The sequence below is a fragment of the Pelophylax lessonae genome (genome assembly GCF_965119305.1).
Source record: "Pelophylax lessonae genome assembly, chromosome: 1".
In the NCBI taxonomy this organism is placed as follows: domain Eukaryota; kingdom Metazoa; phylum Chordata; class Amphibia; order Anura; family Ranidae; genus Pelophylax; species Pelophylax lessonae.
The window spans coordinates 739903103-739927350 of NC_138768.1; the positions used below are offsets into that span (position 1 = coordinate 739903103).

General features: G+C 43.3%; 1 protein-coding gene across 1 annotated transcript in view; it reads left to right on the forward strand.

The window, feature by feature from the left end:
* Nucleotides 1-4810: 4810 nt before the first annotated feature.
* CHIC2 (cysteine rich hydrophobic domain 2) overlaps nt 4811-24248 on the forward strand; it is a 55038-nt gene continuing 35600 nt past the window's right edge. Inside the window, exon 1 of the mRNA XM_082256772.1 lies at nt 4811-5067. Within this exon, the coding sequence (XP_082112898.1) occupies nt 4946-5067 (122 nt within the window). The 5' untranslated portion in view covers nt 4811-4945. The remainder of the gene's footprint in view (nt 5068-24248) is intronic.

Here is a 24248-nt window from a genome sequence, read left to right on the forward strand (position 1 = left end):
ATCAGACTTTCCAGGAAGAAGAAAGAGATTAGCCAGGCATTCCCCACAGACAAAGTCGCCTGTCTCTTCAAAGTAGTGCACAAGTCTCTTCCAAGTCTCTTCCAAGTCTCTTCACAAGTCTCTTCACAAGTGTCTTCCAAGTCTCTAAACAAGTCTCTTCAAGTCACGGGGCGACTTTCTGGTAGTGGTAGTGTGAACCAGCTCTTAAACTCATATATTTTTGATTATGACTGTGTGAAATCATGTTGTTTATAATTACGAATTATAATATTTTGTTTAATTATAGTGTTAACGGTGTCTTGTGTCACACGTGTGAGATATAAGAAAAGTCAAAGAGGTCCAGAGGAAGCGGTATTCCAACGAAACGTATCGACCTTACCTTTTATGTGTCTGGAACACCTCCAGTGGCAAACTGTAGCAAGGTTCTCCGTCTAGAGTGACCATCATGTTTGAATACATGCATTAACATGTGACTAACAATTATATTGTTTTTATGGAAATAATGTATTTGTGTATCTGTTTGGATACTGAAAAATAAAATTTATTTTTTAATAAAACAAAATATACAGTATGTGTCATTTCTTCTGGAGGTATATACAAAGTCCCACCTTTCTACAAACCCAATTCCAAAAAAGTTGGGACACTGTACAAATTGTGAGTAAAAAAGGAATGGACTAATTTACAAATCTCATAAACTTATATTTTATTCACAATAAAATATAACATATCAAATGCTGAAAGTGGGACATTTTGAAATGTCATGCCAAAATTGGCACATTTTGGATTTCATGAGAGCTACACATTCCAAAAAAGTTGGGACAGGTAGCAAAAAGTTAAATGTACATATAAGGAACAGCTGGAGGACCAATTTGCAACTTATTAGGTCAATTGGCAACATGACTGGGTATAAAAAGAGCCTCTCAGAGTGGCAGTGTCTCTCAGAAGTCAAGATGGGCAGAGGATCACCAATTCCCCCAATGCTGCGGCGAAAAATAGTGGAACAATATCAGAAAGGAGTTTCTCAGAAAAAAATTGCAAAGAGTTTGAAGTTATCATCGTCTACAGTGCATAATATCATCCAAAGATTCAGAGAATCTGGAACAATCTCTGTGCGTAAGGGTCAAGGCCGGAAAACCATACTGGATGCCCGTGATCATCAGGCCCTTAGACGGCACTGCATCACATACAGGAATGCTACTATAATGGAAATCACAACATGGGCTCAGGAATACTTCCAGAAAACATTTTAGGTGAACACAGTCCACAGTGCCATTCGCCGTTACCGACTAAAACTCTATAGGCCAAAAAAGAAGCCATATCTACACATGATCCAGAAGCGCAGGCGTATTCTCTAGGCCAAGGGTAATTTACAATGGACTGTGGCAAAGTGGAAAACTGTTCTGTGGTCAGACGAATCAAAATTTGAGATTCTTTTTGGAAAACTGGGACGCCATGTCATCCCGACTAAAGAGGACAAGGACAACCCAAGTTGTTCTCAGCGCTCAGTTCAGAAGCCTGCATCTCTGATGGTATGGGGTTGCATGAGTGCGTGTGGCATGGGCAGCTTACACATCTGGAAAGGCACCATCAAAGCTGAAAGGTATATCCAAGTTCTAGAACAACATATGCTCCCATCCAGACGTCGTCTCTATCAGGGAAGAACTTGCATTTTCCAACATGACAATGCCATACCACATACTGCATCAATTACATCATCATGGCTGCGTAGAAGAAGGATCCGGGTACTGAAATGGCCAGCCTGCAGTCCAGATCTTTCACCCATAGAAAACATTTGGCGCATCATAAAGAGGAAGATGCAACAAAGAAGACCTAAGACAGTTGAGCAACTAGAAGCCTGTATTAGACAAGAATGGGACAACATTCCTATTCCTAAACTTGAGCAGCTTGTCTCCTCAGTCCCCTGACGTTTGCAGACTGTTATAAAAAGAAGAGGGGATACCACACAGTGGTAAACATGGCCTTGTCCCAACTTTTTGGAGATGTGTTGATGCCATGAAATTTAAAATCAATTTATTTTTCCCTTAAAATGATACATTTTCTCAGTTTAAACATTTGATATGTCATCTATGTAGTATTCTGAATAAAATATTGAAATTTGAAAATTCCACATCATTACATTCTATTTTTATTCACAATTTGTACAGTGTCCAAACTTCTTTGGAATCGGGTTTGTATATATATTTGGTTCTAGTATGTAGTATATATGGGGGACATTTAAAAAAAAAGAAAAAAAAAAAAACATTTCCTGAGGGTACTACAGCTTTAAGGTCTCAGATGACAGGATCTACCACAGGAAGAACCCACTTTACGAAAAAAAAAAATTATCCAACAGGACAATGCTGGGTAGAACATTTTGAAGAAGACAACATCTTTTGTGGGTGACGCCAGTTGCCATAGAGAACAAACTCAACACGCACAGATGGCAGGAAAAAAAACTGACAGGGGTTATAATCCCCTCCCCCTTTTTTTTATCCAAAATGAAAAAAATAGTTTTGCCTTTAGGCTAGGCTCATGGTGCAATTTCAGATGTGACTTGAGTCATACAGAATTGCATGACAATGGAAATCACATTGTTGTCAATGGTGTATCTTCACATCAGTGCAGTGCGATTTTTGAAAAATTTCCTGTTCTACTTTGATGCGATTCCAGCGCACTTTGGCTCAATGGAATATGCAAACCACAACCAAATTTGCATCAATGTCACACAACATAATTGCAATTAAAATCATATCAGAATCACATCACAGTAGTGAGAACTGAGTCGCAGGCAAAATGCACTACTATATAGCAGATGCAGCCTTCTGAAAACGCTGCATGTTTTCGGGGGTGGGAAATCGCATGGTGCAAAAGCAACATGCGCTTTCCCTGTGGCTGCAATTTGAAAAAGGTGTAGGGTCCTTTTCCTGCGTTTCCAAATGTGGCATGCAGAAACCGCACATATGTGAACCTAGACTAAGTTCCACTTTAATCTTTTTCTGTCCTTCGGCCATTTATAAACAGCCTAAGGTTGAAGTGGTTATACTGGGATCATGACTGTAGCCATGATTCTGGTAGCATTTCTTGAGCTGCCAATTCTCTTTCTATACAGCCACTGGCTTACTCCAGGGGGTGGTGAAAAGCCCCCCTCTGCCGCCTTTACTGGGCTCTCATGTCCAATCGAGGAGCGTGGTAAGGATCTGACCAGCTGCATCTGTATCCAGGCACACAGTGAGAAGAACTGATGTTGTCCCTCCCACTGGGTGACATCAGCAACCAGGAGCGATGAGGATTTCATCATTTTCAGTCTCATGTAACATGCCAAATAATGGCTCCAACGGCATAGACAAGTGTCAAACACAAATCCTGTGGGCTGAATGTGGCCCTCCAGGCCATTTCGCATGCCCCTCGCACCTCCGGCAACCCCCTCATCTCTGTCCCCACCTTGTCTCAGCAGTTGGCAGCAGAAAGGAGGACAGAGCTCCTCATACAGATTCTGTGACTCTCTGTGCAGCTGCAGCATCTCCTCATCGTTGCCTCCCCAGCTCTCATCATTCAGCAAACTCCTCCTCCAGACCCTACACTTTCTGCTTCCCAGCTCCATCCTCAGCTTCTTCCAGACAGCAGCACAAGGTAAAGGGGGGGGGGGGTGCTTTGATGTAAGGGAGGGTGGGGGACTGTTGACTTCTGATAGTGGGGGGCTCTTGACATCTGATGTGGGGGGGAGGGGTGCTCTGGGAGTCGTCTTACAGATACAACCGGCCTTTGAGGGCAAACATAATGCTGATGCTGCTCACAATGAAATTGAATTTGCCCCCCACCTTGGCATACAGTCTAAAATGCAGGTTATCCTAAAGTACAGCGAGTTGCATTTTTCCACACTGAAAACATGTGCAAACGCACAGCATTGCATCGCAGTGCACATAAAAGCTCAAAGAAGAAATCATCTCACAGGACAAACGTGGAGGAAAAAATGCACATCAACTGCATGTAAAATCACATACAAACGTGCATCAACTGCATAAAAAGAGCATCAAATGCATGTAAACGCACATAAAAACGTGCATCGACTGCATGTAAACGCACATAAAAATGCGCATTGACTGCATGTAAACGCACATCAACTGCATGTAAACGCACATAAAAATGCGCATCAACTGCATGTAAACGCACATAAAAACGTGCATCAAATGCATCAAATGCATGTAAAAGCACATAAAAACATGCATCAACTGCATGTAAACGCACATAAAAATGTGCATCGACTGCATGTAAACGCACATAAAAACGCACATCAACTGCATGTAAACGCACATATAAATGTGCATCAACTGCATGTAAACGCACATAAAAACGCACATCAACTGCATCTAAACGCACATAAAAACGCGCATCAACTGCATCTAAACGCACATAAAAACGCGCATCAACTGCATCTAAACGCACATAAAAACGCGCATCAACTGCATTTAAACGCACATAAAAACGCGCATCAAATGCATCCAAATGTCCATGAAAAACGACACATTGGACGCACTGATCCTGGTGTGGGCCCTAAACATGCTTGTAAAATAAATAAAAAAAGCCTTTTCCTCTCCACACACTGTTTAGTGAGCATAGATTGAGATAAAGACAATGGTCTCTCTGTCCACACACATTTACTACGTCCTAAAATCAGCCGCATACACTAATACAAGCTCGGCTACGGCTATGCCTAGTGGTTGTTAATGGAACAATAAAGTTTAGAAAGCAAACAAAAAAAAAAGAACCTATTGCGGCATCGGCGGCAGCTCACGGATTTGGCGACGTAACGGACGTCGTGACGTCAGGGCGCAGCGGCCGGGTATGGTGGCCTCAGGTTCCTGGTGATTGCAGCAGCCGGGAAGAGGAGGGGTGGAGGTGGCTGCGGCGCATCCCGGTGTGCGCCCGGCGGAGGAGAGGAGCGAGAATGGCGGACTTTGATGAGATTTATGAAGAGGAGGAAGAAGATGAAGAGCGGGCCCTGGAGGAGCAGCTTCTCAAGTATTCTCCTGACCCGGTGGTGGTCCGAGGATGCGGGCACGTCACAGTGTAAGGCGGGGGAGAGGGGGTGTCTGATAACAGGAGGAGGGGGGTCTGGCTGTGTTTCTGTATACCTGGCATGGGGGGCTATTTATCAACCATGGGCCAGCTGTGCCTGGCAACCAATCAGCTTTTATCTTCAGCTTGTTCAGCTAAGGTTTGAAAATGAAAGAGAGAAGCTGATTGGTTACCATGCAGCAGACTGAGTCTGAGTTGTGATATTTCTGACTCCTGGCAGCAATGTGACTGAGGAACTTCCATTGTATATTTCTAAATAACAAAGTGGAACTTCAGGCTCACCTCTCCTGGTGCCGCTATTACTATATGTGCCAAGCTCAGACTTTTAGTCCTGAAAGAGCCGTTGGTGCATCCGCATGTGTGCAGAGGGGTTTCTGTGCATGCGCTAAGACGGCAAAGGTTTTGGACTCCCTTGATGCCAGTCTTTGCACGTGTGTGGAAACCTCATGCATGCACAGGTAACCAAGAAACTGGCGCATGCCCAGATGTGCCACAGGGCTCTCTCTGGACCTGAGCCATGCAGGAGGTGAGGAGAATGTCTGGCCTAGGTGAGAAAAGTGGAAGGGCTGCTTCGCAGCACATATTTCTTCCTTTTATTTTTGTTACAACATACTTTCTCCATTGGTGGAGGAGGGAAGGGGGTAACACAGCACAAAATGCCATTTAGGCTCAGTTCACATCTCTGTGTTGCAGGTTCCTGCAAGGGATGCGGCAATACCTGTTTAACCGTGAGTACCGATATGGATACTGGTGTACGTTTAGTAAACTGAGAAGTTTTCTCTCAGTTCACTTCTCAGCAGTTCTCAGAGAAAAAATATCTCCTCTGGCACCCAGTTTAGAAGGCGGAGAACTCCACTTCTCACAGGGTGATCAGAGGAGAATTTTTTTCTCTGAGAACTGCTGAGATCTGTGTATAACTGGGTGGACTGCCTGTAATCTCACGAGATATTGTGAGATTACAGCCGCCCCTAAGTTTAAAAAGTGAAACTAAAGTTTAAAATAACTCATATATACATATACACACACACCAGTGTATGTGTATGTGTGTGTATATACATACATTCATTTTGAACCCACTGGTGCTGATATATAGGAAGAAAGAAGTATTTTTCCTCTTATCACACAGCTTCTCCCCCTGATTCTCCACCTCTGAGCTGGAGAAGCAGGAAGAGGAGATCTTCAAAGAGAAGCACAGTGATAAGGTGACATCATGTGTTACTAAACTGGCCGTTTCTGTTGCAGTGAATGCAAGCCGTTTGTGTGCTGAGATGAGAAGAGAAGACTATGTTCTCCACTGCTCTTCTCAGTAATTTAAACCGGCAATGCTCTATGACAAGCTGTGATCATCCAGATCTCGGCTTACAGTGGGTACGGAAAGTATTCAGACCCCCTTAAATTTTTCACTCTTTGTTATATTGCAGCCATTTGCTAAAATCATTTAAGTTCATTCTTCTTCCTCATGAATGTACACATAGCACCCCATACTGACAGAAAAACACAGAATTGTTGACATTGTTGCAGATTTATTAAAAAAGAAAAACTGAAATATCACATGGTCCTAAGTATTCAGACCCTTTGCTGTGACACTCATATATTTAACTCAGGTGCTTTCCATTTCTTCTGATCATCCTTGAGATGGTTCTACACCTTCATTTGAGTCCAGCTGTGTTTGATTATACTGATTGGACTTTATTAGGAAAGCCACACACCTGTCTATATAAAACCTTCCAGATCACAATGCATGTCAGAGCAAATGAGAATCATGAGGTCAAAGGAACTGCCTGAAGAGCTCAGAGACAGAATTGTGGCAAGGCACAGATCTGGCCAAGGTTACAAAAAGATTTCTGCTGCACTTAAGGTTCCTAAGAGCACAGTGGCCTCCATAATCCTCAAATGGAAGACGTTTGGGACGACCAGAACCCTTCCTAGAGCTGGCCGTCCGGCCAAACTGAGCTATCGGGGGAGAAGAGCCTTGGTGAGAGAGGTAAAGAAGAACCCAAAGATCACTGTGGCTGAGCTCCAGAGATGCAGTCAGGAGATGGGAGAAAGTTGTAGAAAGTCAACCATCACTGCAGCCCTCCACCAGTCGGGCTTTATGGCAGAGTGGCCCGACGGAAGCCTCTCCTCAGTGTAAGACGCATGGAGTTTGCTAAAAAACACCTGAAGGACTCCAAGATGGTGAGAAATAAGATTCTCTGGTCTGATGAGACCAAAATAGAACTTTTTGGCCTTAATTCTAAGCGGTATGTGTGGAGAAAACCAGGCACTGCTCATCACCTGTCCAATACAGTCCCAACAGTGAAGCATGGTGGTGGCAGCATCATGCTGTGGGGGTGTTTTTCAGCTGCAGGGACAGGACGACTGTTTGCAATCGAGGGAAAGATGAATGCGGCCAAGTACAGGGATATCCTGGACAAAAACCTTCTCCAGAGTGCTCTGGACCTCAGACTGGGCCGAAGGTTTACCTTCCAACAAGACAATGACCCTAAGCACACAGCTAAAATAACGAAGGAGTGGCTTCACAACAATTCCGTGACTGTTCTTGAATGGCCCAGCCAGAGCCCTGACTTAAACCCAATTGAGCATCTCTGGAGACCTATAAATGGCTGTCCACCAACGTTTACCATCCAACCTGACAGAACTGGAGAGGATCTGCAAGGAGGAATGGCAGAGGATCCCCAAATCCAGGCGTGAAAGACTTGTTGCATCTTTCCCAAAAAGACTTCTGGCTGTATTAGATCAAAAGGGGGCTTCTACTAAATACTGAGCAAAGGGTCTGAATACTTAGGACCATGTGATATTTCAGTTTTTCTTTTTTAATAAATGTGCAACAATGTCAACAATTCTGTGTTTTTCTGTCAGTATGGGGTGCTATGTGTACATTCATGAGGAAGAAGAATGAACTTAAATGATTTTAGCAAATGGCTGCAATATAACAAAGAGTGAAAAATTTAAGGGGGTCTGAATACTTTCCGTACCCACTGTATCTCAGTTTACTAAACGTGAAATGGGAATGGATATTGCGCGCAACAATAATATTCACTAAAAAGTGCTTATTTGCATAAATATAAAAGCTGATATAAAATCTAAAATTGCTAAAACCATTTATAGCTACAACTACAACAATGGATAAAAGCAATAAGCCAGCTTATAACATTTAAATAAATAAAGTCCTTGAAGTGCTTGAATCAAAGTGATTAATAATTAATCGCAGCAATGTAAAAAGCGTGGACTTGATAGGAGTGATGGAAAACCTTCACCTCAACACCTTCACCCAGTGCTCTATTAAGATACTCCTTACCAGAAGGATATGACCCCTTAATTATAGGGGGTCATAATCAGCAATGATATCCATATAAACTCCAAGCCATCCTTGTCACTGTCTTCTCACCAACAAAGGAGTATGACCAGGCATTATAAGGAACTCCGATTATGAGGACATCTGTCCCTTCATGTCTGTATTAGCTAAACGTACACCACTGTGTGGTAGAGCTGCACAATTCTGGATAAAATGAGAATGCAAGATTTTTTTTTGCTTAGAATAAAGATCACGATTCTCAGGGTAACATCACCTTTCACTTTCCACAAAAAAATTGGGCTAACTTTACTGTTTATTTTTTTGTTATTTTTTCCCAAAAAACTGCATTTGAAAGATCGCTGCGCAAATACAGTGTGATATAAAATATTGCAACAGCTGCCATTTTATTCTCTAGGGTCTCTGCAAAAAAAAAAAAAAAAATATATATATTATGTGTGTGTTTGGAGGTTCTAAGTAATTTTCTAGCAAATAAAACTGATTTTAACTTAAAGCGGTAGTATACTCACTTTTTTTTTTTTTTTAATTTTACCTACAGGTAAGCCTATAATAAAGCTTACCTGTAGGTACAATTAATATCTCCTAAACCTGCACGGTTTAGGAGATATTTGCCCTGCATGCAGCCGCATGCGCTCTGAAGGTCCGGCGGACCTTCAGAGTTCCTTTCCGGAAAGTGACGTCATCGCTGCTCAGGCCACTCACAGCGTCGGAGCTGCCGAACCGGGAAGAGACGCCAAGGGAGCATGACAGCTCCCACAGCGGTGTCCGGGCGTCCGTGTCCGGGCGTCCGTGTCCGGGCTTCGTTTTAAGGTAAGTAGTTCATAATGAGCTAGTATGCGATGCATACTAGCTCATTATGCCTTTGTCTTGCAGGGTTTTTTTTTTTTTTTTTCGTCAGTATACAACCGCTTTAAGCAGCAAGCGTCAGGAAAAGGCTTAGTGTTTTAAAGTGGAGTTCCACCAAAAAGTGGAACTTCCACTCATCTGCTTCCTATCCCCTGTGCCACATTTGGCACCTTTCAGGGGGGAGGGGGAAAGGGTACCTGACGTGTACCCTTCCTCACGCGCTGTCCCTCGGAAGTTCCGTCCCCCTTTTCCTTCCCCTACCATCGAGCCAATTAGAATGCACTACGTACACGTGCAGTAGGGAACCAGCTTTGAAGCCGAAAGGCTTCATTGCTTGTTTCCCTTAGAACGAATGGCCGGCGGCAGGAGCTGCCGATCCAAAAATCGTCTGGGGCTTTGAATTGAGATTGTGATTTTTTTTTTTTAACAATTGTGTAGCTCTACTGTGTGGTGTGATTTGTGCCCATACAAAATGAATGGACTCAAATCGCACTGCAAAGAATAGCATGTGAATTGAACAGAAATGTGGTGCGGTTTTCCTGCACTGCATCAGTGTGAACCCAGGCTGAAGTCACTGACAAACCTGGGTTCACACAGAATAATGGGAGATAATCCCATACGGAGATCAGTCCCTGAAACAGTCCTAAAAAGTACAATAATAGTAGTCCATAAAGTCCAGCACTGGTGGCTGCTATGCCCAGAGTGAGAAGCCAGCTGTGTAATGAAGCCGTATAGAAAGACAGGGAAGCACCATCTAAGCGCAGCAATGGGCAAACTGTATATCAAAAAATAACTTGCATATTAAAAGAATATATTGAATCCAAATCTGTGCGATCATAGTGTCGCCGTCCCGCAAGATCCACCATGATGGAAAACCATGGCCGCTTGCTGTGCTCACAGGGCTCGAGGAGATGTAGGAGGAGTTTGCAAGCTCTGAGCGTGTAGCCAGTTTCTGCAGCGGTCCGCTCCCGAGCTGACGTCACCTCTGCCCTATACTCGTGCGCTGCAAGCTGGTTTACAGGGTCCCGGAACTCCCTACATCTCCTCCAGCCCTGTAAGCACTGCAAGCAGCTGTGGTTTTCCATCATCGACGCGACAGGTACACTATGGCCATGCAGATTTGGATTTTACAATCGGTCGCATTCGGCTGGTGCTACGCTCACCGAAATGCCGGGGGTATTCTTCTAGCCACAAAGCTTTGCAGCCGTAGCATGTTGCACCCCTAGCCTCTGCAGCTACAGGGGTAGCGGTTCAGGGCAGGTAAGCGCTCAGCTCAACCAGAGTTTTACTACCTCTGCAACCTCACCCTTAAGCTGCAACGGCAACCAGACGGGGTTTACATGCCACAAGGCTTTTTTTTTTTGTGTTAGGAAAACATATACCCCTTATCTTGTTAAGCAGGCAGTAACGCCGCTGAGCACGACTATTTCGAGTAAATAATAGACTGTGGCAACTGCATGTAATGCAAGCAGTTCTTGTTTGGGATTTTCAGGGGCATCAACGAGGTAAGATATTGCCTCCAAGCTGCCTGTCAGCTGCATTTTGAAACACAATCCACTGCTGGTTACTTTTCAGAGGGGCAGCATGGGCTGCTACAAGTGTGAGTGAAATGTGTAAAACGCACAAGTATGTCTTCTCACGATCACCAGACTCCTGACAATGCCTTCAGCTTCCTTTCTCCCCAGAAGGATAGAATCATCTGTGTTGTGGTGTCATTCATGACCAGCGTCGTCTTCCTGGACTGAGTTGACAACCGTAAAAATTCAAGCAACTTTGTTCACAAATGTCTGAATTTGGATCAGCCCCCTGCTGCAGCCACTTGGGCTCCGTTCAGATCTGTGCGATCTGTGTTCTGCAGGTAGGCTCTTCTGCTAAATTGCAGTGTATTTACCTGCAGATCGGTGACATGAGTTCCCAACCTGCAATAATGTGAACCTAGCCTTATGTTGTGACTTGCTAAAAGAAAGGTGCCATAAAGGTGCATGCGGGCATGTACGTTTTTTTTTTGTGTGTTTTGTACAGCCTGGTAATTTCAAAAGATTACCAAAAGCACGGGGACACGGCAAGAGTGCTGCAGGTGCGATTCTTAAAATTGCGTTGCACCAGACCGCATGATGCTGCGTTTGGTGGCTGCGAATGTACCCACATCTACTAGATGCATGAGGCTGCCTTTAAGAATTAATGGCACCTGAATGTGTCTGCAGAGAGCAGTGCGTTTGTGTGGCACAGGAAAATGCATGCACACACTACAAATTATGTGAACCAGCCCTAAGGGCCATTCACACTGTAGTGACTTTTTTTTTTTTTTTTTTTGCGCACGTTCAATGCAAGGGCACGTTGAAATCAGTTGTGCCCTAACACTGGTGTGATTTGAAGTGTGAAAAAATGCAGACATGCTGCATCAAATGACACTACAGTGCGGAGACTTGAATGGAATGTAACTTTGTATACTCCAATAACTGGGGAAAAAAGTACACAATGTGATGTGCTGGAACCACTGCCAGTCAAAGCTGGCTCTGGCTTGCATGCTAAAATGGTGTGTGAACGGGCTCTGAGAACACCTTCTCCTGGCTGCAGCAGGCTGATGACCTTATCTTAGCCAAGGCAAAGTCATCTGACTGGAAGTCTGTCAGATGTTGTCACTCTACCTTGGATATTAGGTTAAGAAAAGTTCTTATAGGATGGCGGCGTCCTTGCCGGCAGCGTGGCTGGCCGAGCAGGGGGGAAGGGGGCCTTCCACGCTGGCCCAAAGGAAGTGACATAGCCTAGTTTCTGGTCGCAGTGACATCATCCAGCGGGCAATTCACAGCCCAAAAGATTCTATCTTGGGCCGAGGTGAATCTAGCCTCCATTTCAGCACTTCATCTGAAAGGGACTCAGGTTTCTTTGGCAGATTACCTAAGCCACTACAAGGTGTGTCGGGACAGTTGGTCCCTTAACCTGGAAATCTTTGTGCAAATTGCCAGCAGATGGGGTTCCCATCTGCTTTTTACAGCCCAAACAAACAACAAAACAGATTATTTTCCCTGAATCCAGAAGATCAGTCTCTGGGGATTGATGCTTATGCGAATCCCTGGTCATTCAGCCTCTGCTACGCCTCCTATCAGAATAATCCCTGAAGTTTGTTCTGGAAAACACCAGTTTGATCCTCATAGCCCACTTTTGGCCCAAAAGGCCATGATTTTTACGCCTGCAGGCCCTAGCTTCGAAACCTCCAGTGACTCTCCCTATGAGACAGGACTTGTTGTCTCAGGGTCCGGTATCTCTTCCTCAGGTGGCATAATTAAACTTAACAGGTAAGTATCTAAAGAGCAGATACAAAGCTCCCATGGGTTCGCGGACAAGGTTGTGAAGACCCTAGTTAATTCCCGGAAGCCTGTCACAAGAGCTATATACTACAAATTTTGGAAGAAATGTAACTCTTGGTTGTCTGAAAAGCGAAGATTCCATCTATTCTGGATTTTTTTCTGGAGGGTGCCGACAAGGGTCTATCCCTTAGTACTTTAAAGATTCAGGCAGTGTCCATAAGTGTGTTCCTCCAGTACTCCCTTTTGGAAAAGCCTGTCCTAACAAGGTTTTTCAAGGCAATTGCTAGGTTAAAACCAATGGTTGTCAAAGCATATCATTCTTGGAACCTGTCCCTTGTACTTCGAGCTTTAGTGACTGTTCCTTTCGAGCCCCTGAGGGATTTGTCAGTGAAATTGCTCACACTGAAAACTAAATTCCTCGTTGCAGTTACGTCAGCTCACAGGGTCAGCGAATTGTAGGCTCTCTCAATTAGGGAGCATTTCCTGACAATTTTGGATGATGGAGTGTTGTTAAAAACTGACCCGGGGTTTTTGCCAAAGGTAGCCACTTCCTTTCATAGATCACAGGATGTTGTGCTACCAACCTTTTGTAATTTTCCTTAAAATTAGTAAGAGGAATATTAGGTTTTTGGATGTCGGAAGAGTTCTCGCATACCTAGAGGTTACCAAAACCTTTTAGTAAATCTGAAGCTTTATTTTTTTCTGGGACACACAAGGGCAATGGAGCCTCTAAGGCCACCATAGCCAGGTGGATAAAGCAGACAATTGCTGAAGCCTATAGCGTTAGGAAAGTTTCTCCTCCATTTGTCAATGCACATTCAACAAGAGTCTTGCTCGCGTCCTGGGCTGAAAGGGCTGGAACCTCACCAGAACAAATATGTAAGGCGGCCACCTGGTCTAATTTTTCGACCTTTGTTAAACATTATCGCCTGGACCACCTCTCTTCCCAGGAGCAGGTGTTTGGTCGAAAGGTTCTACAGGCAGTGGTCCCTCCCCTAGACTGGTAAGTTCTGGCTCATCGTCTCATGGGCTGTCCTGGAAGACAACTTGAAAAAAGCTGAGTTAGACCTACCGGTAACTTCTTTTCTGAGAGTCTTCAGGACAGCCGGATTCCCACCCCCTGATGTCTTGTATATGTATTATGCATATGTTTTGCAGGGACGTCCTACGGTTCTCGAAAAATACTAAAGGGGGGGGGGGGGCGGCGGCTAGAGGTCTGCTTTTTATCTGGTGGGGTTAACGTGTTTCCTGTCCTGGTAGGAGTAGCCCTGTCCTGGAAGACTCTCAGAAAAGGAGTTATCGGTATGTCTAACTTTTTTTAATAGGACATTTGGTTTTAAATACTTTTACATTGCCTTTCATACTATTCCAGCATTTTCACAGCAACATCTCACACATTATATAAGCCCACCATTGTATATTTCTGTGCCATAAATTTATTTTTTATTGGCACATTAAAGGCTTATTATTTAAAGAGGTTGTAAACCCACATTTTTTTTTTCACCCTGCAAGAGAAACACATAATGAGCTAGTATGCATCGCATACTAGCTCATTATGAAATACTTACCTTAGAACGAGCCCCCGCCGTGCCGCCTGCTTACCTCTGACGGGCGACATGTCCAGTTGCCCGTCTTCCGGGATCGCGGCATCCGCCCATCTGATAGGCCGGAGCCGCGGTGACGTCACTCCCATGCACGCGCGCGAGCGGCCGTTCCTTCAGAGCGCATGTGCCAGTGATGTCGCTGGCTGCATGTAAGGTAAATATCTCCTAAACCGTACATGTTTAGGAGATATTTACAGTACCTATAGGTAAGCCTTATCATAGGCTTACCTATAGGTACAACTTGCAGAGGAGGGTTTACTTCCTCTTTAACATTAACACACCAGGATAAGAATCCCTTTTTTTTTTTTTTTTTTTCCAGTGACTGTTATTTCTACCCAAGTCAAAAAAAAAAAAGATCCCTATTCTTAAAGTTTTGTGAATGAGGGCCTAAAGAAGACCCCCAATGTTAAAGCCAATCTAACGTATAAGGTAATGCTCTTTTCCCATCCCCTCCTCCTTGCTGTCCTGTATGTCAAAAAGTAACTTATCCTGCCGATGGCTGGACCAGACCCAGTAATAGCAGGAGTCTATGACCAGGCAATGTGAGGTCAGGACTGGATGCTCAGCTTGTATTCTTTATCACTTCTAAAAAGAGAATTATTACCAAAATGTCAGCAAAGACAAAAAATGACTGCTTGGCCACTTGCACCCAGGGCAGGTTTCCTTGGATGATCTGTGTCCGCTCCACTTATGCAGAACAGACACAGCCCGCTCTCCTCTGAGTGGTCAGATGTAAATGGCCTACCTGTCCTTTTACACCCAACTGTGATCTGATTTACCAGACGAATGGGGATCCCTATCCGTCTGTTTTTAGTGGACAGGATCGGATGTCGGTTGGTGTCAATGGAAATGTGTCCATTGACAACCGCTGATCCATAGGCAAGACTGGAGGGTCTGATCAGGTCCACCTGCAAAACTGACCGTGTGAAAGGGCCCTTAGGGACACACTGCGGACACTTTTCTGTAAGCTTTAGTAAAAAGATTCTGTATTCTAATTTCTTTTTTTACCTTGAACTAGTGCCAGCGTCACTTCAGCTCAGAACCTTGTCTGTAATTCCCTCTTCCCCCCCACCTTGCATGTGTTCTGGCTCACCATACTTGTCTGTGCTGTCAATCATATTGGTTTGTTTTGCAGGATTTGAGAGGGGTGGTGTTGTTCTCAGTGGGAATATTGATTGTTTTTATCCCAAATCTATCTCTTATATACATTATTTATAGGCTATATCTCTGATCTGATAGAATGCATAATTTGACAGATAAAATGTGCTGTATTACTTACTGATTTTGCTCTTGGAGTAATGGATCTACATTTACTTCAATCACGTGGTAACCTGTTAGGAAGATGTTCGCCACCCAGTTTGATCCTTAGTTTATGAAACAATTTGAAAAGGAATGTATGAGTATCTGTGATGCGTGCTCATCATTTTGGTGTTTCATCGCAAGAGCATCCAAAAAGCAGACAGGAGCTTGTTTTATTGGTTAGCTGAGGTATGCTGGCTGATATGAGCTCCCAGGTGGAATGTTGCTATCTCTGTAGTACCTTTTTTAATTGAGTCACTGCAAATAGTTTGAAATGACTGCAGTTGTCATTGATGAAGGAATGTTACATAAAAATATTGATGTTGGTGTTCAGACACAGCCATAAAACTCAGCTAAGCACTACTTCCAGCTAAACTGCCTATATATAACACAATCCCATGGAAGTTTCAGAAAAAATGGTGTTTGTTCCAATAAAATGGTTATTGCAGAAACTGGGTCCCCACAGCTACACAGGCACATACGTACAGAATGAGGACCCTGTGTATCCATTTCTTCTCTTCAACATGTTCTCACAGAGGGGGACTGGATTGGGGGGCTACATTAACCACTTGACCTGCAGAAGGTTTTACCCCCTTCATGACTAAGGCATTTTTTCATTATTCAGCACTGTGCTCCTTTACTGGGAATTGCTTGGTCCCGCAACACTGTACGCAATTTAAATTTGTCACTTTTTTCCCCGCAAAATTAGAGCTTCTGGTGGTATTTAATCACCACTGGGTGTTTTATTTTTTTACTACTTAACCACTGCGCTATTTTAACCGACAGTTGCACGGTCAGGCAACACTACCTAAATTTGTCATTTTTTTTTTCTCACAAATAGAGCTTTTGGTGGTTTTGGATCACCACTGCATTTTGTAAACAAAAAACACTAACAATTTTGGGGGTGGGGGGACTATTCTCTACTTTCTGCTTTAAAACCTACACAATAAAAATAAAAAAATGAATGACATTCCCTAACCACCTCCCGCCCTCCGTATTGACAAATTATGGACGGGCGGTGTCTCTCTTGTTCTAGGATAATGTTGTTATATGACGACGTCCCTCTATCGCCGCGCCCCAATCTTGGTAAAGAGCCGATGATGAGGCTCTTTACCCATGTGTCCAATCACAGCTGATCACATGTAAACAAGAAAATGCCGGTGTTCTAAAATTTTCTCGGACCCGTGAAAAAATCGGACCTCGTCACTTCCGGTGATAGGAGTCTCAAGTGCGCATGCGCATAAGACATTATCTTGGTTTGGTAAACTTATAACACATAGCGGGCAGCTGAATGAGAGGAGGCGGGGCTGAGGTGGGACGGAAGACACCGCCGCGTCATCTGCAGAGCTGAATAGAGGAGGCGGGAGAGGAGGCGGGACGGAGGTGCGGCCGTGTAATAAATGCAGGACTTTAGCGACTCCTTGTTTTATTATCTTTAGCAATTATCGTATTATTTATCCTTAGGATTTCATTACATTTAGTATTTATATAATACAAAATAAGAAATACTAAATGTAATGAAATCCTAGGGATAAATAATACGATAATTGCTAAAGATAATAAAACATAAGGAGTCGCTAAAGTCCTGCATATATTACACGGCCGCACCTCCGTCCCGCCTCCTCCACCAGCTCTGCATATGTGTCCTCCGTTCTCAGTCGCACCTCAGCCCCGCCTCCTCTCAATCAGCTGTCCGCTCTCTGTTATAATTTTGCCAAACCTCGAAAAAATGTCTTCTGCGCATGCGCACAGACGACTCCCATCCGCTGTTTTGTGATGCTCTATCACCGGAAGTGACGAGGTCCGATTTTTTTTTTTTTTTTTTTTTTTTTTTTTTTTTTTTTTTTTTTCACGGGTCCGACAAAATTTTACAACACCGGTTACTGACAGCGTGTGAGAAAAAAAGCCGATCAGCGGCATTTCCTCACAAGGGACATCTGCACAGATAATCAGTGCAGCCCCAACAGTGCCCAGCAGTGGTGCCCATTAGTACCGCCTTCAGTGCAGCCTCATCAGCGCACATCAGTGAAGAAGAAAAATTACTTATTTACAAATTTTTATAACCCCAATTTTTTCAAAATTTTTGGTCTTTTTCCTTTTTTTTTAACAAAAAATAAATCCCAGTGGTGATTAAATACCACCAAAAGCTCTATCTGTCTCAAACAAATGCTAAACATTTTGTTAGGTACATTGTTCAATGACCGCGCAATTGTCATTTAAAGTGCAACAGCACCTTTGAATGGCCTGAGCAGGAAGGGGGTAAAAGTGCCCAGAAGGCAAGTAGTTACCCACTTGTTGACCGCCCCATAGCAGATTTACTGCTACAGGGAGGCTATAATCCTGCACATACGGGTATCTGGCACATGCCCTGGTCAGCTTGCTCCCTCTGATTTTACGCAGTGGGAGCTGATCAGCGAGTCCCACGGACCCGATGTCTATCGTCACCTGTTGATCGTTCGGTACAGGGGCAAAACGCTGATCTATGTAAACAAAGCAGATTGCTGTTCTGTCAGTACAGAAGGCATTGATCCTGTGTTTCACCGATCTATGCCTTCCAATAGTAAAAGCACCTCCCCCACTACACTGAAACAGTAGCTAGGCTCACAGTTAACCCTTTGATCACTCCTGATATCCCCTTCACAGCCAGTGTCAGTACAGTGACAGTGCATATTTTTTAGCACTGATCACTTTGTGTCACTGGTTGCCAAAAAAGTGTCAGTTGTTGTCCGATTTTTCTCCACTGCAATATCTGAGTCCCGCTATATTTCGCTGATTGCCACCATTGCTAGTAAAAAAAAAATCCTGTTGATGCTGTAACTTTTGTGCAAACCAATTAAATACACTTATTGAGATTTTTTGTTTTTACAAAAAATATGTAGAACACACAATGTAGCCTAAATTACATATATAGTTACATAGTTACATAGTAGGTGAGGTTGAATAAAGACAATAGTCCATCCAGTTCAACCTGTGTAGGTGTGTGTGGCTGTAATCATCTCACATATCCCTGAATGTTCTGATCCTTGAGATGTAAGTCTAAGAGTCTTTTGAAAGCCACCATACTACCCGCAGAAACCACCTCTTGTGGTAGAGAATTCCACAATCTTGTAGCCCTAACAGTAAAGAAATTGATGAAGAAATGTGTCCCCCCCCCCCCCCAATCAAAAGAAAGCTTTATTTGTGGGGAAAAAAGGACATACATTTTTTTTGGGTACAACCGCACAACTGCCATTTAAAGTAATGCACTGTCGTATCATGAACAATGGCTTAGTTCTGAAGGGAGGTAACTCTTCCGGAGCGGAAGTGGTTACATTTAGGCAAATATATATTCTGCTACATATTTTTGTTAAAAAAAATCCCAATAAGCGAATATTGATTGGTTTGCGCAAAAGTTATAGTGTCTACAAACCATGGGATATATACTGGAAATGTTTGTTTTTTTTTTTTACTAGTCATGGCAGTGATCAGCGACTTCTAGTGGGACTGAGATTTTGCAGCTGACAATCGGACACTGACACTTTGTGGGAACCAGTGACACTAATACAGTGATCAGTGCTAAAAATATACACGGTCACTGTACTAATTGCACTGCCTGGGAAGGGATTAAACATCTAGGATGATCAAAGGGTTACATTTGTGCCTAACCAGTGTTTGTGTACTGTGTGGTGGTGGTTTTACTAAGGGATGCGATGGATTTGCGACGTGCTCCCAACCACAGAGTGTATGTTGCACCAGTGTGAACCAGGCCTTATTGTCAAACCTTAATGGAACAATCTGAAGTTAAAAGCTGATTGGCTTTTATGCACAGCTGCATCAGTCTGAGTGTTCCAGTTTTAGCAACTCTCCCCCACAGAGTCCACATCTATTCAGAGGATCAGAGAGAGTGGAAACTGTGAGCCTTACCTTGTCAATAATTGCAGCTGGAGAAAAGAGCTTTTATTCACATAAATGCAAGCTAACAGCACACGCCAGCTACTACACTTGTCCAAAGCTATCCAATGTAGTACCCGGCTTGTGCTGTTGTCAGTTTGTATTTTTGTGAATGAAGGTGCTCTTCTAAAGCTGCAATCATTCAAAATACAAGCTGACCATTCCCACTCTCTCTGTTCCCTGAATAGCAAACTGTAAACTAAAGGGGAAAGGTGAGCAGATAGCACTGCTCAACACAACAAAAATGCAGGAGTGTTGCTCTGCCTGGTATGCTACATCTCTCCCTGAACTGTCATTCAGAAGTCCGTATCTATTGATCAGTGCTTTCAGCTAGCTAGGCAGGAGGAAGGGGCTTGCTATCAGACACCGCAGCTCAGCAACCTCTGCACAAATTTAGATGGGGACAAGTGCTATGTGCACAAGATCTGCTTTGGTTAACAAGCTTTTTTTTTTTTTTTTTTTTGTTTATTTTTTCTTTTATATCTGGTGATCTTTAGAGCCGGTTCACATTAGAGTGATCCGACTTGCCGGGGTGACCTCACAGGTCACGGCGCGCTGCTCACACCGCGACCTCGGAGCGGCCGGCACGGACTTCATAACATTGAAGTCAATGCAGGTCGCTCTGGGTCGCCCCAAAGAAGCTCCGGACCCTTTTTCTAAGTCGGAGCGACTTGTGTCGCTCCTATTAGAAGGGGTCCACAGCTTCTCTATGGCAGGCGACCTGTCAGGCGACCAGGTCGCCCCAGTGTGAACCGGCTCTCAAAGTGGTTGTAAAGTCAGGTTTTTTTTTTTTTTTTTTTTTTTATCCTAATGCATTCCCCATAATACTCATCTGAGGCCCACCTAGATCCAGCAATGTCGCACGAGAGACTGGGTGGCCTGGAGACAGTACTGTGGCGCCATTGGCTCCTGCTGCTGTCAGTCAGTGACCCGATAAAAAAATAGAAAGGGGGCGGGGCCGGGCCGCAGCTCCGTGTCTGAATGGAGCAATTGTTTTCTTTGTCGAATACATGTAAAAATCCTAATTTTTGGAACCCTCAGAACATTATATATTTTCTGAAAGCAGAGGCCGTGTAGAGAAAAAAAGGTGATAGTTGTAAATATTTGTCTTTTTACGTGATATTTGTGCAACTGTGAAACGCAAATTTTAATTCTAGTGCAAAACTACGCATTTAATACCTATTTTTTGGTTAAAATTTAAAAAATGAGGTTGCATCAAGTAAATGGTTGCATCGAGTAAATAGATGCCTAACGTTCTATGTTTTAAAATTGCGTGCGCCTGCGATATCCCCAAAACTATGGTGCCCAAAAATCACCATAGAGAACGCAGGCCAGTAACCAGACCTGAACCTAGGTCTGAACACAAATGTTAAAGCTGAGCTTCAGCCTTGCACAGTTCATTTTATGTACTGAAATTGCTTACTTGGATTTCACTCCATACTGAGTTTCTCACCTTGTGTATTAGAGGCTGCAGTCAGAATCAACTGCATTCCCTGGCTGGAGGATTTTCAGCGTCCCCCAGACCTTTGTTCCCCAACCTTACCGTTTTTGGCCTGCCTTTTTCATACATTGGGTCAGTTGCGCTTCCGTTGTGTTAAAAATTCTGCTTGCTGCATTTTTGGTCCGTTAAAAAATCGCACCACCTCGTTGAAATGCATTGAAAAGGCTGCAAGAAAGCATTAATAACGCACCCCTGTTATGTTTTTAATTTAATTTTTGAGTCACGTGACCTATGAAAGACAAATCATAAGCACAGTAAAATCGCTGCATAATTGAATGCTTTATCGGCACTTTTTCTCTTATCAGCAAAATCCATTTTCAGCCAATATGTTTTGGTGCATCTCTATTTAGGATCACATGTGGACACTACACAGTGTTTTGCATGCAAATGCAGCAGCCTGTTTTTTAAGATGGGTTGTTGGGTATCTATTTACTCACTGCAACCTCATCAAAAATCAACCAAAACTGGATAAAATATTGCATTTCAGTGCCCTTAACTTTAGTAAATTTGTTACTGAAATGCACTCAATAAAACCTTGCACTTAACATCTTATGACATAAAACATTATCAACTTCAGCTCTGGAAGGTTTAGCCCCTAATGACCAGGCCATTTTTTACAATACGCCATTTTTTAACTGACAATTGCGCAGTCATGCGACACTGTACCCAAATAAAATTGTCCTTTTCTCCCCACAAACAGAGCTTTCTTTTGGTTGTATTTGATCACCCCTGCGGGTTCTATTTTTTGCGCTATAAGCAAAAAAAACGCCAATTTTAGAAAAAAATATTACTTTTTATTTTCTGCTGTAAACCATATCCAATAATAAAAAATTTAAAATCTTCATCAGTTTAGGCCAATATGTATTCTGCTACATAGTTTTGCTAAAAAAAAAAAAAAAAAAACACAGTGAGCGTAATATTGATTGGTTTGCGCAAAAGTTAGTGTCTACAAACTATGGGATATTTTTTATGGAGTTTTTTTATTTATTTTTTTACTAGTAATGGCGGCGTTTAGCAAATTTTTTTTTTTTTTTTTTTTGGGGACTTCAACATTGCGGCGGACAGATCTGACACTAAAGGCCCGTACACACGATAAGAAAATCTGTAGGGAATATTCGTCCTGACGAACGATCTGCCGATTTTCGGATTGTTAGTATGGTGCTTTCGACAGCCAACTCCGACTTTTCGGCTGACAAAATCCTGATGTGCAGGCTATAAAATTTTTGTTGTCCGTACTCCGTAATACAACATCTGATTTTCCTCTCATTAGTACAGATTTTGACAGAAAAAAAAATCTTAAGAGCAAGACTAGGCATGCTTAGAGAGAACACATACAAAGCAATCCAACACATGACATCACTTCTGGAGTAGAATTCTGTCGTACAGGAAAATTCCTATGAAAATAACCTCTTCACTCCACATCAGACTAGCATGCCACAAAAAACGGAGGACAGATCGTTCGATAATCTGATCGCGTGTACGGGACTTTAGTAACACTTTTTGAGGACCAGTGACACCAATACAGTGATCAGTGCTAAAAAAATGCAGTCACTCTACTAGTTACACTGGCAAGGAAGGGGTTAACATCTAGGGCAAACAAAGTGTTCCCTGGGAGTGCTTGCTAACTGTGGAGGTTGCTTTGACTGGGGAAGAAACACAGTATCTCCATCTTCCCTTCTCTGACAGAACGGCATTCTGTCTCTCTCGAGAACGATCGCTGGCTGCCAGTGATAATGGGGTCTGCCGGACCTGCTGTGTCCAATCACAGCGGGAGCAAGTCGGTGGCATTGCTCATGCGTGCCATGGAAATGGGGATGACGTACTGGTAGGTGTTGCGCCAAAGGGACGCCCTGTCGCAGTATATATGTACATGGGGTTGCTTGGAAGTGGTTAAAACTACCACCATTTTATTCCCAAGGGTCTCTGCTTTTGGAAAATGTCTTTAAGTACCCTTCAGGCCTAAAATGTTTTTTTTACGTATGCAGCAAAAAAAAAAAAACTGGCTTTGGGCAGTGAAGGAATACAATTTTTATCTATACCCAAAAGTATTGTGTTCTGTTTTTTGAATAGAATGGGGAAGGATTAAAATCCCTGTCGGATTTTACTGCTACCCAGGCCTCTTAAAGTGATAGCCATAAAAAGCTGACTGAGCTTCTAGCATTCCCCTATCGAACATAGACTTTTTTTTTCTAGTTTTGTATAGAGCAGTGAAGGATTAAAACTCCTGTCAGACTCTTCTTTGGAGAGATTTCTTCATATTGTTAAATGGTTGTCCCCAGTACAGGAAATTTATGGGGAAATTCCTCTTAACAGCGACACAGAAACATGTGGGACCACATACAAGACTTTAGTAATGAAAACTGTATTATTAGTAGTAATCAGCATGGATTCATGAAAAATCGTTCATGCCAAACCAATCTATTAACCTACTACGATGAAGTGAGCTGCCATCTAGATAAAGGTAAGCCTGTGGATGTGGTGTATCTGGACTTTGCAAAGGCCTTTGACACCGTTCCCCACAAACACTTACTGTACAAACTAAGGAAGGTAGGTATGGACCATAAGGTGAGTACCTGGATAGAGAACTGGCTCCAGGGGAGAGTACAGAGGGTGGTGATTAATGGGGAGTACTCGGATTGGGCGGGTGTGGAAAGTGGGGTCCCCCAGGGTTCTGTCCTGGGACCAATCCTGTTTAATTTATTCATAAATGATCTAGAGGAGGGGATATCTAGTACAATCTCGGTATTTGCAGATGATACTAAACTAGGCATGCCAATATCTTCTATGCAGGATGTGGAAATCTTGCAAGCAGACCTGAACAAAATAACGGGATGGGCAACTACATGGCAGATGAGGTTTAATGTAGAAAAATGTAAAGTAATGCACTTGGGGGCCAGAAACCAGAAAGCAAGCTACTCACTAGGGGGGGAACCTCTGGGTGAGTCTAGGATGGAAAAGGACCTGGGCGTACTGGTAGACAACAGGCTTGGCAGTGGCATGCAATGCCAAGCCGCCGCAAGCAAAGCCAACAGAATACTGGGATGTATAAAAAAGGGGATTCACTCCAGAAATAAAGAGATTATTCTCCCTCTCTACAAGACTCTGGTCCGGCCACATCTGGAGTATGCTGTCCAGTTCTGGGCACCGGTCCTCAGGAAGGATGTGCTGGAACTGGAGAAAGTCCAGAGAAGGGCAACAAAAATAATTAGGGGAATGGAGGACATCAGCTATGAGGAAAGACTACAATCACTGAACCTATTCTCTCTGGAGAAGAGACAATTGAGGGGGGATATGATATCAATGTACAAATACTGTACTGGCGACCCGAGCATAAGGAACAAACTATTCAGAGAAAGGAGATACAATAA